Here is a 16,681-nt window from a genome sequence, read left to right as displayed (position 1 = left end):
TATTTGTACAAATTATAGCCTTTCTTAGAGCTTTGTTATATGCATGGGATACATATTAACATGCTGCAGAAACAAGAAAACTGTGTCTTTTTTGGTGGATAAACAAATTCCTGTATCCAGGTGGCTCATTTGGGTCTGTCAGATGTACGGCTCCTCTTCCGTGGATACCAGATAACACAGTTGGTTTTCAGTGTGCCCTTTTGTCATCTCTACAGCCTATGGCTGAGGGCAGAGTGGGTAAGGCAGGAAAGCTGAAGAAAGAACCAAGAAAGCACATGTCTGGCTGAATGAATGGGTCCTACACCGTGCACACTATTTCACAAGCAGCAAACTATCCCAAAAAGGTGACTTCTCTGAGGCATGACTTTCCAACATAAGCATTCCATTTTAATAAATTCGCTAATGCTGCTTTCCACAAAGATGTGATGTTAACTCAGTCTTTCATAGCCAGAGGAAGAAGTATTGCTGGCTTTCTTTTTTCTGCAATAGGCACTGATGATCTGTATAGACACGTAGGTCTCTCTAGAGCAAAACAATCCAAATTATGCAAGGGGCCTGGTCAAACACAGGGATGTATCCCTCAGGGGATGCATCATGGTTCCCAGCCCAGATCTTATTTCCTTCCAGATGGGCAAGAGACAGAGAACAGACAGGCTGAGTATGAACTTCATATCTCTCCATCTTCAGAGAAGAGCACTCCCTTCAGGGTGAATTTACAGAAGCATGAAAGACATGTCATCATATCTCTGTGGTAAAAGACACATACTTACACATGCACACTTACACTCATTATACACACATCAATTTGTACATATGAACACCCATGCACAAGCACATGTCACATGTATATATATGTATATACATGCATACACTGTGTTTATGTACATACATGTAAGCACTAATATGAATATATGCACATGCTCGTTTGCATGTTTAGCATATGTGTATACATGCACACTCTATATATACATGCACTATATCCTATATGATATGTACACATACCACACACATAGAAATATATGCCCATACATCATGAATACATGATATGCAGATTCATTTGTGCATGCACAGAGAGAGAGAGAGTCAACACAGAAGGGTAAGCTTAGAGTGATTCATTAGGTTGATGAGAAGAGGAGGCCTGGTGTCTGGGAGACCCTCCTCCCAATGCACTTTCCAAAGGCTGTGCCCTGGTTCTCCACTTTTAAAGTGAGCATAGGGCAATCCTTAAGCGCCCAAAAACATAGAACTCCAGTGTACATGCTTTATATAGGCACAATGGCATGAGCAAAAAGAAGTACAGCAAGTGATGTTGTGTTCAGTGTAGAACACAAGAATGCCATCAGATCTCTGAATCAAGCTGACTGGGACACCCCACTGGTGGTCTATGCCACAGTCTATCTGCAGGGCAACCTTTCTCTCTAGAGGCCCCAGAGTCTAGGATTCTAAGGAAGCCTGTGAGGGCAAGGGCTGGGGTTCATACTTGAACTTAAGTAGACCCAAGCCTAGTCCTGTGCTAGCGGCTGCCTGCCTACAACACAGCCTCTCTGTGCAGGGGGGTTCAGAGCCCAGGAATCTGTTAATGGATTCTGTATTTGTACATCTTTCCTGTTCTCTACACTCCTTAAAACACACAGTGAGCTAAGCCCACTTCATTGAATGTCTCCACCATCCCTGGGACATGAGGCCACCTACCCTCAGAGCACCTCCCCACTCCTTCAGTGCTGGCTGCTCAGCACCAAGGAACCTGATCTAGCCTTTAAAAGGAAACACAAAAACCTTGCACATTGAGGAATCAGCCTGCACCACAGGGATGACTGAGGAGACTGGGAGCCTGGCAACCGGGTTGCCATAGCAACTCACTCCCTCTTCCTGCTTCCCTTTGCAGCCTCAGGGCAGGCCTAGCCTGGCACAGTGTGCACAGAACAGGCAGAATGCAGACCGCCCCCACTGCAGCAGGAGGTTTCCAAAGGTTCTCTCAGGCTGGCCACATCTGCCAGCATCCTGAGTGGAAAGGAGGCCCTTAGGCTGCTCCACACAGGCACTGGCCATGTCGCTAGGACAGCCTTATCTTCTGAGCAATTTCCCCATCATGCCGTACTCCCCTCCCTCCTTCCTCTTCCCTCCTTTCATCCCTCCCTCCCTTCCTTGTCATACCTATTCCTCCCTTATAGCTTACATAAGACAAATCATTATTAAAATCCGAGTCTCTTCCTAAGAGACAAATTTTTTGTATTAGCAGGTAACACTTCTGTTAATGTGCATACTGGGGCAGGCACGTCTTGAAATGATTTCCTTAAAAGTAGCCAAAGCCATTAAAGGGTCAGTAAGTAAAGATGCTGTTAATATGTGTGCTTAGCATGTCAGACAACCCACAGCATGTTCTTGTATTCTGAACTGTTGAGATTCTCATATTAATGGAATATAGTGAATTCCGTGAAGGCTGTGTACAGCAAGCGCCTGAGCCTATATGTTTGCATTAATGAGGATATCTATTTTTAATCACCAAGCTTTTATTGCATAGATCCTGCAATGTGCTCAAAAGCCTAGGGCTGCCCAAGTCCTGTTCTTCCCTACTTCCTCTCCTCCCCCCAAGCCTATGTACTCCATTGCTTTTGACATCTGCCCCCCCCCTTGACTGGACTCCTGCCATTGTCTTCCTGACAAACTTGCTTCTTCTCCCCAGACATGCTACTTCACCCTTGAGGACAAGAATGCTTGTTAAGACTGGGTAGTTGGCAGCTCAGAGGAGCCCGGCAGATGTTTGAGCCAAATTCCTAATAGTAGAACTCCTCATGGAAGGGGAAATATAAGAATAGACACTGTGAACTCAGAGGTAGAGTGCCTCTGAGGTCCCAATGTGGCTCACCTGGCTTCTAAGTGCTCATGCCTTCCTAACACCACAGCCAGGGTCTGTAACTCAGAAGGTGGCAGTCCAGGCTACCTACCATCTTTCCCTGTCCTCCTCTTCCTGCTAAAGTAGGGCCTCCTTCTTTGCCTACCCCCTCTCTCTTACCATCAGTATCATCTACAATGAGGAAAGCCTAGACATAGCCAGCTATGTCTTTACCACCCCCTCTTTGTTCTGTCAAAACTCCATTGCCCTGGCTCTCCTTGTCCTAAACCTGTATTAAATAGATGTCCTATCTGTTTTCCAATACGTGTTCTTCGGCCTGGGCTTGATCCTCTCCCCGTTGCCCCTCTCTCCTCTTCCCCTGCCCCTCCCCTTTTCTACAGAGATTTCTTTTTTGTTTTTCTTCTGTATTCCTGCAGTGCATGTCCTCTCTCCCCAGGCCTCTCTCCTCTACGCTTGCCCCCTCCCATGCATACACACATGCATAGTGAGTAAGGCCTCAATTTTCTAGCGAATAATGCCTTGATTCTCAAGCTGAACAGGTGGGTACTTCTCATTCTGAGAAAAATCCCTCATGCTTCTTTACGTCCTCCCTGAGAGAAGGCAGCAGCTCTGGGTCAGGAAAAACAGGAGTGAGGATCTGGTAGGATATGGACAGTTTGCTTCAAGCACAGTGACTATGGCTGAGTGGCTGGTTATCTAGACCATCGAAAGCCAATTAGCCCACCCCTCCAGAGGCCACAGGTATCCTTCTGCCCAGGGAACTCTAGCTGGTCTCTTAGCAATTACCAAAGGTCAGGAGCTACAGGAAATACAGGGTTCTCAAAAACCTAGATGATATTAAAATATAAAACAAAACCAGATCTGGACTTGCATACATCTGAGTTCTGTGGCTCTAACTACAATTCTGTATGCTTGATATGTCTGTAAAGCTAAAAAAAAAAAATCGACTCAGAATGTGGAGCTTCAACACTAAGTAAGTCTAGGTGAGTCTATTTCCACAGTGCTGTGAGCTCCACAAGGTCACTGAGCCTGAAAGACTCTGTAGGGTTTCTGCAGGGGACCAGGCCCTAGATGGACACACATGCTTTACAGCCTACCATCCACAGGCAAGTTACGGGTAGATTCTGCTTCCCTGGATATTCTTCAAAGCAGGAGCTGAGCCTTCCAGCCTGGCCTAACCTCTGATCTAGATACCAGGAGCCATACCAGGACTCAGTGAAATAGCTTTTCGGCTTAATGGGTTGGCTCCATGGAGAAGTGGCCTTCAGTAAAACTTCTCCAGGAAAAGTGGCTTAGAGGACAGCACACTGGACCCACAGAGCAAGGACTTCCAGCAGATGCACAGTGAAGGCTCCTGCTGGAAAGAAAGCTAAGGGTGAAGCAGGATGTGCCATGACCTGAATTACCTGCAGTTCAGTAGACAACAGGAAGGACATTCAGACAGGCTATACCCTAAGGCCACTGACTACCTGCTCTTTAGGTTTTAGGTTTACAAGTCAGAAAACAAGAGCCTAGTGGCTGCCGTGGAATTACTGAGGCCTGGTGAGAGGGTTCACTATACTTCCCCCTCCCTTTGCTCCAGAGACCCTGAGTGCTAGTGTGGCAGCAGGAATGAATGGAACCAGGTGGGAGATGTCACCACTCAGCCCTGTCCTAGGGAGCTTTATCATAGAAAGTAGAGGACAGATGGACACAGCTTCCCACATAAGTGGGAAGCCAGAGAGAGATACCAAAAATGATGGAAGGGGGAAGCCTTTACCCTAGAGCAGTGGTTCTCAACTTCCTAATGCTGGGACTTTTTAATATAGTTCCTCATGTTGTGCTAACCCCGAACCACACAAGTATTCCCTTGCTACTTCATGACTGTGATTTTGCTACTGTTATGAATTAAATGTATTTATCTGATATTGCAGGATATCTGATATGGGATCCCCAAAAGGGTCATGACCCATAGTTGAGAACCACTGCCCTAGAGGTCATTGGAGGTTGCTTAGTGGAGGAGAAGACCAAAGGGACAGAGTCATTAACTGTGGGGACCTTCCCCTCATGGTGGCTATTTCTCAAGATGTCTGTAAAAGGATCCTGTATGCCTCTACCCTCAAACATCAGAAAACCCCCGCCCTCATGCTTCTTACAGCATGTCATAGCTAGAGATGAGTATTTGTTGTGGGCAGCTGTCCTGCATTGTTAACACACTTGGAGACTCAGCCCAAAAGGTCTTTCAGGTCACCAGCAGGTGTTGTTTTTAAAGTGGGGATCTCACACTTCTTTGAACTTACCAGTGTGCCCTCTCATGTCTCTGGGAGAGAAGATGCCCCCTCCGCTGTGTTAGTCAGCCAAGGTCAGAGTACTCTTCTGAGGGGCTAGTCCCTATGAGCAAGTACTGGGAGGTCTGTCTACTTCTCTTTTGAGACTTGCTTTTCAGACATATTTATGACAGTACCATTGTTCCCCCTTGAGTCCTCTTTTCTCTGAGCTAAATGACCCCCAGTACTTCACATTCAGACAGCATTTCTGGTCTTTTTGGAATGTGGTCCTACCTGTTTTTCACCATGGGAGTGTACAAGAGGGGCAGGCACTCCACGTTGCTATGACTCTACTGGTCTTTTACAATCTAGTCATGGAAGAAGGTATCAGGCACAATGTAATCTTCAGGTCCTGGGTCTCAGCAAGTCTTCCTTCCCACTCTGCTGTGGCTTGCTTTTCATTATGTCCATGGAATCTCATCTATTCTTCATGCAGCCTATTTTCTCAGTCTTCTCTTCAAACAAGCCCTGGATGGGAGATTCTCTATATTCTTTGGCAGGCCCCACAGTGGACAACACTTTCTTGGGTTCCCTAGGAAGAGAATACCTGTTCTTCCAGATCCAGGTCCTCTAAGTTAGAAATCTGTAGTCAAGGCACCTCCTGGAGACGCCTCTGCCTTCTGGACATGCCTGGGAGAGCTCCCAGTCACAGGGAAAACCATGCGGTAGCTTTTAGTCCTGTGTGCTCTCAGCCCTCAATAGCTTTTCAACACTGCCTTCCACCTCCTCTTCCTCTCTTCGCCCCCACTACACTCACTGCACCCTTATGCTTGAGTTTCTCCTACTACTGAACACACACTGGTGGAGTCCACTTCACCCAGTCCAGGTTCAGGGCATGGGTTCTGTGGTAGTTGCACTGACCTGACTCCAGCTCTCTGACCAACCCTCCTAGAACTCAAAGGGAAGGTGTGGGAACTGGGCAGAGTTTGACTATTTGACATCACTGATGGCTCTTTATTACTTTTCCTTAAAGCTCATTTCGTGTTACCATAATCTCTCACACTCTCCCCATTCCATAAGCCCTGAGAGGTCTGTGGGACTCAGAGCATGGAAAGTACAAGCATAGTAGCACATGAGCACCTGGGATAAAGACCAGGCACACAAAGCAGGGATGGAGGCTGACATCTAGAAAATCTGCTCATGACCTAGCATGGGGAATACAGCTATCATCCCAGAATATGGGAGACTGAGGCAGAAAGATCACAAGTTTAAGCCAGCCTATGCAACCGACACAAGAAAGACCTTGTTTCAAAACAGAAAAACCAAAAGAAACAACAAAAAGACTCTAATCAAAGAAAATGCCAGGAAGGAGGAGGTAGAAGAGAGCTTTCTATAAAACCTGTCTCACTGCTGTAGAATTCTTAAAATAGAATATGTTTTCTTCCTTGTAAAATAAGGAATTTGATTAATTTATTTCTAAAATATATTACAAAATCAAGTCTATGGACACTCTTACTAATTTGAACAAACAAACTGTGTTAAGACCAGGGAGAAATGTAGGTGTTTCTGGTAGAAGAATGGACATTTTTTATGCTAAGGTACTAAAAGGTGGAAAGTAAGCTGGAAAATGAGATTTGAATGACATAAAGAAGAAAAAATAGGGAGGTGGTATCTGAGCAGAAGACATCAGTCATCCCAGAGTCCAGAATAGCATGAAATGCTTATCTCCCTGGGGCTTCATGTGAGGTCAGCAGAGAAGCTTTAGAAAACACAGGCTCCTGGTTGGATGCGGTAGTGCGTGCCTCTCCCCAGGACTCAGAAACTGAACCAGGAGGATGTGGGGGTTGAGGCTAGTCCCAGCAATATAGAAGACCCTGTGTTCGCATCCCAAGAAAGTAAATAAATGACCCCCAAGCACAGAAAATATGACAAACAAGAGTAAGATTAAATATTAGAAGTAACCATTGAGTGACTGTTTAGTTTAAAACCAAATGTACGACCCAACAGGTAGCTCGGTCATCTCTCTGCTGTCCCAGGGGTCATCAGCCTTCAGAAACCAACCTGATTCCAAATTACTCAAACTCCTCCTGCTTTTAACTGAAAAAGAGCATGGAGCCATGTAGTCCGAGAAGTGGAGCTAGCTTCCAGTGCCTCCGTGTGCACTTACAGCTTGAGCAGTGGCCAGCCATGCAGCATTCCCTCCGTCCTCCACCCCACAATCTGGGTGGGAGCCAATGGGATGGGTCTCTCCTACACTCTGAGCCTTAGTATCCTTGGGAAACTTGCCTGGCACGTTCTCCATCCCTGAGTTTATATGTGAACAAGTGCAAGCTGCTGGTAGTGGTTGAGGTGGAAGAGCACTGCAGATAAGTCAGACCGTCGATCTGTCTGGTATGGGGCCCAGTTCTCCATGGTTGAGAATTTGAGCGTTGTCGTGAGAAACTCTGGATGTGGATTTCTACCCCTCCCTCCCTGTCCCCTCTTACTGTACTTCCATTGAAAGATAGTAGGATATCATGGATATTTGACAAGTCTGCTTAAAGATTATTGGATGAGTGCATTGGTGCCTTTTCATTCCTTTCTGAAAATACTTTTGGACTGTGCAATTATGTGTGGAGTAGAATAGGTGCAGTTATGTTCACATACCTCCACCCTGCACCCGGGGCCAGAGAGTCCCCTACAAAAGCCTCCACTAAACTCTTTGACCGTGGCGCCGACTTAGGGCGCAGCGTTATCGACAGAAGGTGAGTATTCCTCAGCCCAGCCCCACCTTCCAGCACTGGATGAAACTCCCTCGCATGTGGGATGTGGAGCCCCGGCAGCCACCATGAGCAGTGTGACGTGTTCTTTGCTTGCCATACATGGCGAGAGGTTAGGAATGGTGGTTTCTGTTGCCTTGAGCCCGCTGCACTAGTCACCTTTTGTATTTTTTTTTTTTTGCATGGGTTCTGACTGCGGCTGCCCCGCCTCTTGTTTAGCTGGTCCCCTGCTGCTGGACGTGCATGTGCTCTGGCAGCAGTTTCCCATGGACACATCCTGTTAAGTGAATGGGACGTCAGGATGTGCTAGGTACGTTCTGCCGCCCTGACAGGAGCCCACTGCTGATGTTCCTGGGACATCCTCCAGCCGTGCAGTAGGTCACAGTGTTGGGGTCCGAGTTAGGCGTCTTCCCAGAGCCTCCAAGGGCAGCATGACCCACACACATGACTCTCATTAAGACGTGTAGCTGCATGATTGAGACACAAGAACAGAGCTGCATGCAGCATGCCAGTCCAGCTGCCACACAGCCTGGGTACCGACCTTGGGCCAAGCTTGAGCTCCAGTGGTCCACAGATATGAATCAAATACGGCCAGGCTTCTCATCAATTCTGAGATGGGTCCTCTATCCCTAACACCAGGATCACTGTGGGACCAACGAGTCCATGGCTAAAGGTTGCATTTACTCAGTGCATGTCAGAGGTTACTCCATGCTGATAGCAAGCTTGTGATCTCCTCATCAGCATTAGACTGACTTCGAAAAGTTCCTATCCCCAATGGGTTGTGCCGTAAGCCTGGGATCTAAATGCGCTTTACAAAATGTCTTATATACTCTGGGCAGGACACTTAGTCCGGCCCTGCTTAGCTCTGGCTAGGTCAGTGATGGACAGCATACACTATGGTGGTCCTCGGGACTATCATGGGATTTGGTGTGTTTTTACCATACTTTGTGCTTTGGCATGTGTAGAATATGGTGCCACAATGGCCTGTAGCACCCAGTGAAGTAATGTGTCATACAGGTTTCTAACACTGGAACAGGAAGCTAGATCATGCACATGCCACAGAGCCTTGGCATATAGCAGGCTATGCCACCTAGATCTGTCTCTGACATCGGTGCAGTGCCAAACCACCACTGATGCGTCTGAGAACATGTTCCCAGGGTTAGGTGACCACCATATTGGGCATCAACTGACAAGCTTCTCAACCCGTCAAATGGGTTTCATTTCCCTCCTGGAGCTGCAGGGCTCCCTGAATCCGTGAGCTGGGAGTCACTGCTAGGCCTCTCAGACTCTTTTACATAATGAAACATTTGTACCAGAGGCCTAACCCTCTTCAGCTCTTTAGCTAAAAATTAAGTGGAGCGCATTTAAATAACTATTTGCTATTTATTGGTTTGGTATTCGTTTGGTAATTACAAAAGAAAGGGCTTAGAACCAAAAATCAAGTATTTTGTTTTTGTGTGTTATCTATGTCAGCAAGTCTGGCCCAATAGCTACTAATATTTGGGAATGTGCAGGTTGTCTCATTGTACCCGCATCCTGAGTGTCATGCTATGGAAAACCCTCATCTGCCTCTGGAGTTTCAGAGGTGGGAGCTTCTCTGCACAAATTCAGGGAGGTGCAGCTCCAGGCCGGGCCTATGCTTCTGAAGGCATTCTGTGATCTCAGCATTTCCAAAAAGCAAGCTAGTGCCCTAGGCAACCTTGAAAAAGGCAGAGCAGGGCAGGGCAGGGCATAAGGACAGGATAGAAAAGGGCTTCTAGGAGAAAAATGGCTCCTGGAGGAGGAAGGAGCTCCACTCAGGGAGGAGTCATTAAGGGGTGGCCTGCCCAGCCCTGGTGCCAAACCCCCTGAGCATTCCAAATCTGCACAACTGGGGAGGAACTGCAAATAAAGAGAAAATTATCAAATACCTTACAAATTGAAAAACGACTTAAAGATTTGTCTACCCTTGAAGCTGAGGTAATGTTTTTAAGACTGTCAGATACCATGTATATTCCTGATAAGTCACCTGCTTTCTATTTGTGGGGGGGGAAATGTAAGGTTGTAACCTAAGAGTAAGCATGTGACATTTGTCCATTTAAAAATGTCTCTATTGTTTCTTTCTCTACATTTCTTCATTGTTTTCACTTATATGACAGAAAAGATGAAAAGAATTATACTTTAAGAGCCATGGTTTTTTTTGGGGGGGGGTTGTTTGTTTGTTTGTTTGTTTGTTTTTTTAGAAAAGAAAAAGTTCTTAACTGGAATGTCTGTGTAAGCAGGCAAAAGCTTGTGGCTAGAACGATTGTACGTTATAGCTGTAGTTAGCACCCAGAGACGGCCTACTTTTACATTTTTATTTCTTTTAAAACTGAAGGCACTAAAGAGATTTTTTTTAATGTTTTGTGTTTTACTAAAATAGAACTGCTATGAAATAGGAACAAAAGAGTTACTGTAAAGGGGATCTCTTGAAATTTCCAGACCATCAAAGCACATCTGCCCCATGTTGTATGTTATTCTGCATTCCATCTCTGCAGTTTGGCACCAGGCTCAGAATTCAAGCATTTCTAAAAGTTAACCTTCTGGGCCAGCTCAGCCTGAGGTGATCAGCCCCAGGGACAGTGAGTCCAGGCAGGCAGCACCAGACAGCAGTGCTGGGCACCATTGCTTAAAGACTTCTAAAATGAGCAGTTGCCCCTATCATGAGAACTCATTAATCACTTGGAGACAGACATTTTCCTGCTCTGACCTGGGGGCCCACTGCACATTTAGGGGCTCTATCTCACACAGCAGGGGTGCTAGGTTATGTACCAGTCACACATTGACCGTACTATTCTGGGTCTCTGCACTTGGGATATCTTGACATCTGTCTGACAACCTGACCCCTTTTCATGTACACAGAGGGAGCTGACCCTAGTATTAGCACATTGGGCCCAACCAGAACATGTGGCTTTTGTGACCCCTGCAGAGAGATGTGGGGTGACAGATGAGTTGGAGAGTTGCTAGCTCGTATCACATGGCCTTGGCATGAAATGGGGTCCGCTTTAGCCCACAGGGATCAGCAAATGTGTTATACTGTGCATAGTCACTTAGCCAGAGGTGTATCTATCACGATGCCACATACTCCATTAACCAAAACACATACCTATCATGACATCACATGCTTAACCAGAGGGCACACCTATCATGATGCCATACTCACTTAACCAGAGGGATACCTACCATGATGTCACATCCCCACTTGAGCAGAGGTCATGTGTATCCTAATGCCACATATTCACAACACCAGGGCACACCTAATATAGTGTCATGCTTACTCCGTCAGAGGGCATGCCTATCATGACATGAGACTTTCTATTCCTTAACATAGTTCTAAATGTTGACTTGACCCTCATAATGTGTCTTTTTAAGAGGAATAACTTCAAGACACTTACAAATAATGAACTAGGAAGACAGCAGCTGTCAGTAGATGCAACCGTCTCCACCCTTTCTCCATGTTATGGTTCTATGAAGAGGGTACCTCATGGGGCTGTTTAATGGGCCTTGAGTCCCACTGAGGACAAACTCATGTCAGAATTGAGATGGGCTGCCTCCTGTGCCATCTTTTTGACAAGTACGAATACAAAGTTGTCTGGCTTTAAGATTGTGTATTTCAGTATACTGATACCCAATTCTTTTATGTTAGAGGACATAGCTGATACTCTCTGGGTAGGTGTGGCCAGTGGCTATTCTTAAGGAGGTCCTATGTTTATATGATGGTAAATAAGCAGAAAAGCAGGAGAGAGAGGGACCAGGGGGTTCAGACTCCAGTAAGCAGTAGATAACTTTCCCTACAGAAAAGAGCCGTACCCTGGGGTCTATGAGAACTTCTGAATTAGTATTTTAAAGATTTTTGCCCAGATATGCATGTCTCTCCAATTAAGCACCATTTAAGACATTTTAAAATTATTTTTCTGTCACTGTTCTTCAAGACCAGTGTTCTCAGCCAAAGAGAAATATGTGCTACCAAAAATTGTTTTCTCTTAATATCGCAAATACAAAACCAAGTTATAACAAAAAGATCAGGGTGTTTTGTCTCACAGTCTAAGAAGAAGCAAGTATAGCAAGAATAGAACAAGATTACTTATTCATCATTTCCTTTTCCTGAGTGTTTTTACTCATACTCCCATAGTAATAAAAAAGAAAGAATATTCCGATAAAGCCAAGCATTTTGTTTAACAAACTTCACAACCTTAACCATGAAAGCCTAAAGTACCCCTGTGCTGCTGTCTATGGCAGCTATTAGGAAGGCAAGAAGGGCCATCAAGCAGTGTCCTTTAAAACCTCCCTTGGCCTGCCAGAAGCACTTCAGTGCTGACAGCCAAGCCATTGCCTCCCCCAAGGGAGCTGAGGGCCGTTTCCATGGAAACCCAGCTCATCTCTTCTGTGGTTTCAAAACCCAAGCTGTGCACACAGGCTGCCTCTGATTGTCCCACGTGGGCCTCCCTTCCTGGGAAGATGTGCTCCTAGAGGGATGGTTGCCAGTGTGACAGGGAAAAGTGGATTCCACACGCCTCCCACCACTGAGGCCTGGAGCAAACAGGCCTGAGAGGCAGCTTCCTCTTTTAGAGGACTCATCATTCCCTCACTCAAGGCTTCAGAAAATCGTGGTTTTGAATATTGAGATTTCTTAAGGCTGGAAATTTTGTATGTAAATCTATGAGTTTAAGAAAGCCTTCAAGTCTTGAACAGTCAGATAGGAATGAATGCCTGGAGCCGCTGCAGGGGAGAGCAGGTGAAGCAGCCTGAGCTCGCATTCTCGGCCCAAAGGTGCCACCTGCAGGTGGAGAGCAGCAGCAAGCACTTCAGCAGTTCTGAGCTTGAACAGTGCAGGGAGAGGGGAGCAGAGCTGGGCCATGTCCTTCTCCTTTGCTCCTCACAGAGAAAGGCTATCTAAGCCCACAGCTACCCTCCTGGCTGCCAGCAGGCCCACAACTAACCTGTTCACCCACAGTCTAACAGGTGCTCTCACCTGGCCAGGGTCCAGAAAGAAAGCCTCTGATCCTCATGGTGTTTTCTCTGCGAAACGATGAAATCCCCGAAAGTGAGAAAGTTTTTTTTTTTTTCTTTTGTGATAGAAAGAGTACATTTTGAACCTCTATCTTACTAGGTGATGAATTACCCCTTTGTAAAGGACAGCCTAACACATAAAACTTGCTGCAGGGGTTTTGTGGATGGAGGTCTTAAGATCTGATTATCATTGCTCTTTCTTGGTTGTAACACCTCACTTTCATTTTGGGTTTACTCGTGATAAATGAGTAACGTCTAAATTAACTTTCACTAGGTTTTTAAATTAGGAAGAGCTTTAAAATCTCCCTAAAGTAGAAAATACAGCCAAGTATATGTTATTGGTGGTTAGGAAGCAGCATCTCTTGATATACCTCCAAACAGAGCTGTTACAATGTTCCATAGCTCTCAGAATGATTTCACTGCTTCCAAGATTCTCTCTCAGGTGAGTGCCTCAGCATTGGGAAAATCAACCACTTGACAAGTCCACTGAATTACTTCTCAGAAAATACTTTCTTAGCTATTGAGTGGCAGTCTTACCATCACACAGGAAGTGAAGACTGATGCAGTTAATCTGTTCAAACCCAAGTCCCCAATCAGGGCTGGAGCTGCTACTGACAAGCAAAATTCATTAAGAACAACCTCACCCTCATTCTTTAGCCAATGCTTGTCTCAAAGGTCCATCTCCTCCTGTGTGGACTGGAGCACTCCACAGACACCCCCAATGCCTTGCCGCTCAGTTGGCTTTGCTCCTCCCTACAACAGGCCATAAATTAAGCTCTATCCTTACATATGGTGTGGAAGGTACTGACTTCTGTGTCCTGAGATCTGGATGTGCATTCCCTTTCATAGGACCAGAGGGAAATTAGAAAATTTCTAAACCCTGAAAATTTTTTATGCATCTAAGTGTGGCAATCTGCCATTCACACATTTGAAACTTGTCCAGTTCCTGTGTGCCCACCTGCTCCTTGGCACTGTCATCCAGTCTGGAGAAGGCACATCTGTAGGTGACTAGTCTGCCAGCCTCGCTGTACCAGGCTGTGGGCTAGCCTCATTTTTGTGCATGGGGAGCCTGCCAGTCTCACCTCTGTACTTGGCTAACATGCTGGCCCACCCTCAGCACTGCTAAGCATTGCACTTTCTGAGCAGAGGGAAAGCAAGATCCTTAGAAACAGAACACATGCGCTAACTGTTCACATGTGTGCCTTTGCTCTTGACCTGGGTTCAGGCTCTCCCTTGGTAGGGATGAGCAAACAGCACAGTCTTCTCTTCATTAACAGATGCTATTTTGTTCACTGGATCACAGAATCTGGGTTATTTAATGGAAATGATTTTTTTTAAACTTCCGTCCCTTAGTTTTATCTTAACAGAGATACAGAGGCAATGTGGTTGCTTTGAGAAGCATGTTTTTACATTGCTATCTGCTTGCTCCTGGGATGGTGTATTTAAGAACTTATATGGATGGCTGGAGAGAGCACCATGGTAAAAGTACTTGCTTTGCAAGAATTAATACCTTAATACCATCTCCAGAATCCAGTGTAAAAATAAAATAAAAAATTTAAAACTAGACCTAATGAGGAGGTAGAGACAGGTGTATCCCTAGGGCTTCTAGCCAGCCTAATCTACTTGGTATATTCCAGGACACTCAGGGGCTTTGTCAGATAGATAGATAGACAGAAAGACACACAGACAGACACACAGAGATAGATAGATAGATAGATAGATAGATAGATAGATAGATAGATAGATAGATGATAGATAAAAGATAAATGATAGGTAGAGGATAAGATGGATGGATGAGAGAGAAAGAGAGAGAGTAGTGCCTGAGAAATGATACTGATGCAGTCCCCAGCCTTCACATGCATATACCCTAACACACACACACACACACACACACACACACACACACACGTTATTTGGAAACACTTATAAAACCCTTCAGTAGTGTAAGCTCGTCTTGAGATGCCCAATGAATTTGTTTCTGTGGGTTTAAACAGACTCAGCAGAGAAGCCTGCGGCTAATATGAGATCCCTGGTCAGGGCATGCAGATGTGCTTCCTACACTGTACTCCACGATGGAAAAGTAATAGACTAGAGTAAAGCAGACCTACACAAGGGTCCCTGACTAGAGAACTCTGGTTCTACCCCATTCTATCCCCACCCCAAGCACAAGTTCTAGCTGCTGCCTTTTCTGGCTCAGACTAGCCCATTTACCTTAGCAATGATGCATATCTTTCTGTTTTTGTACTTTGTCATGTGTAAACTGTGATAGCAAGCCCTGCAGTAATTGTCCTTGAATAAGCTCAAAGGAACGTTAAGGGTACACAAAGCCATGTGGGGATCCTTAAGTCTATTGACAGAGAATTCTAGGCACTTCAGAGACTGAGAAGTCCTAAGTGGTCACAAAAATCCATGGTTCTTTGGGCATGTCCTTGTGCTGGGAAGGAAGGAAGCAAAGATGGATTCCTATGTGGGAATGGTTGTGAGTGAGCCAGAGAGCTCCCAGATCAATTTAGTTTCTCTTAGTAGGAAGGGTACACAGTATAGAGTTTGCCTTTTGGATAAATAAAGTCAATTATCCAGGGAAGTTGGTTTCCTTCAAGTAAATTACCCCATTTGCATTTGTACTTGCAGGTGTCCCACCCCTGGCTGTGACGGTTCTGGACACATCACTGGCAATTACGCTTCTCATCGAAGGTAAGTAGACTCGTCACAACCATGCTCCCTCCCCAGAGCAGCAGCTCCATCCTGGCAGGGATGCTGCATTCTTGGGGGAGGTACAGGCTGACTGTGTGCCTCATTAGCTATCCTCAGCTAGAGATCTGGACTTGGGGTCACAGGACTCTCTTCTTGGGTGCTGCTAGGATGGTCATCCCCCCTGGGTCTGTGTACCACCCTAGAGCAGCAAGAGCCCTCCCCCGCAAAAAAAAACATTCCCATCCCCCATTGTAGACCAAGGGGAAAAGACTCATCTCCAAATGTGTTATCTCTGAGAATACCCCATGTAGGCAAATATTCCGATACATGCATGCTGCTGGTGGTCCCCTTAACATTAGGCTTTGAAGCATAAAGCTGTGCAAGTACTATAAGCAAGATTGACTACCACAGAAAGGCTTAATTTTAAACTTTCATTCCTCATAATGAGAACAGAGAGGCTACAAAATGACACAGAAACACCCCCCCCTCCCCCGCATGAACTGACCAAAGGCCTCCGCTACCTGTTGTTCCACCTGCGTAGTGGAAGTGCATACTTAAAGACAGGTACACGATGTTGAAAGAGAATTGAAAAAAAAAATCTTGGTAAAACCATTACAGAATGAGGGTAGGTGAAATACTTGGTAAAGAAGGCAAGGCAGACTCTCCTCAAGGAGCTTGGTGACATGTTCAGAAATCCTGCATCAGAGCCTCAAATCCCAACACCTATAAGGACAAGTGGGGTCCGCAGCCAGCAGGGTGTCAGTAGATGGCAAACCATTATCATTTGGGGATCAGTAAGGACCCCATAATGTTACTGCTGAGAGCAGTAAGAGTGTAAGATGGCCATGAGGCAGGCACCAAGGGCCTGGGATTTTTACTAAGCTAGCTTGGCTGGGCTCTTGCTCACGCTTCATTCTACAAGAACAGGGTAGGGACTCAAGGTGGGGTGTCTCAGACTTTGGTCACAGAGGATGATCTTCATCACATTCTGAGAACTTGGGGGTCTGTGGGGCCATCACTGTCTATAGAAACTGACATGCACATGCTGTCTGGGCACAGAGAAGCACATGACCTCCACCTGGCTTTCCCAGGGGCAGTGA

At 45.8% G+C, this 16,681-nt stretch overlaps 1 protein-coding gene across 11 annotated transcripts in view; it reads left to right on the top strand.

The window, feature by feature from the left end:
• The window catches only part of Myt1l (myelin transcription factor 1 like), a 371,904-nt gene that overhangs the window by 319,421 nt on the left and 35,802 nt on the right, over positions 1-16,681 (top strand). For all 11 annotated transcript variants that reach the window (XM_055624913.1, XM_055624903.1, XM_055624923.1 and 8 more), the window contains one exon: positions 15,519-15,581. In XM_055624913.1, coding sequence (XP_055480888.1) covers positions 15,519-15,581 — 63 coding nt within the window. The remainder of the gene's footprint in view (positions 1-15,518; positions 15,582-16,681) is intronic.

Source organism: Psammomys obesus, unplaced genomic scaffold (assembly GCF_907164565.1).
Source record: "Psammomys obesus unplaced genomic scaffold, mPsaObe1.curated_primary_1811, whole genome shotgun sequence".
Taxonomy (NCBI): domain Eukaryota; kingdom Metazoa; phylum Chordata; class Mammalia; order Rodentia; family Muridae; genus Psammomys; species Psammomys obesus.
Note: the sequence above shows the minus strand (reverse complement) of the source record. Positions and strands in the feature narration are given on the sequence as shown.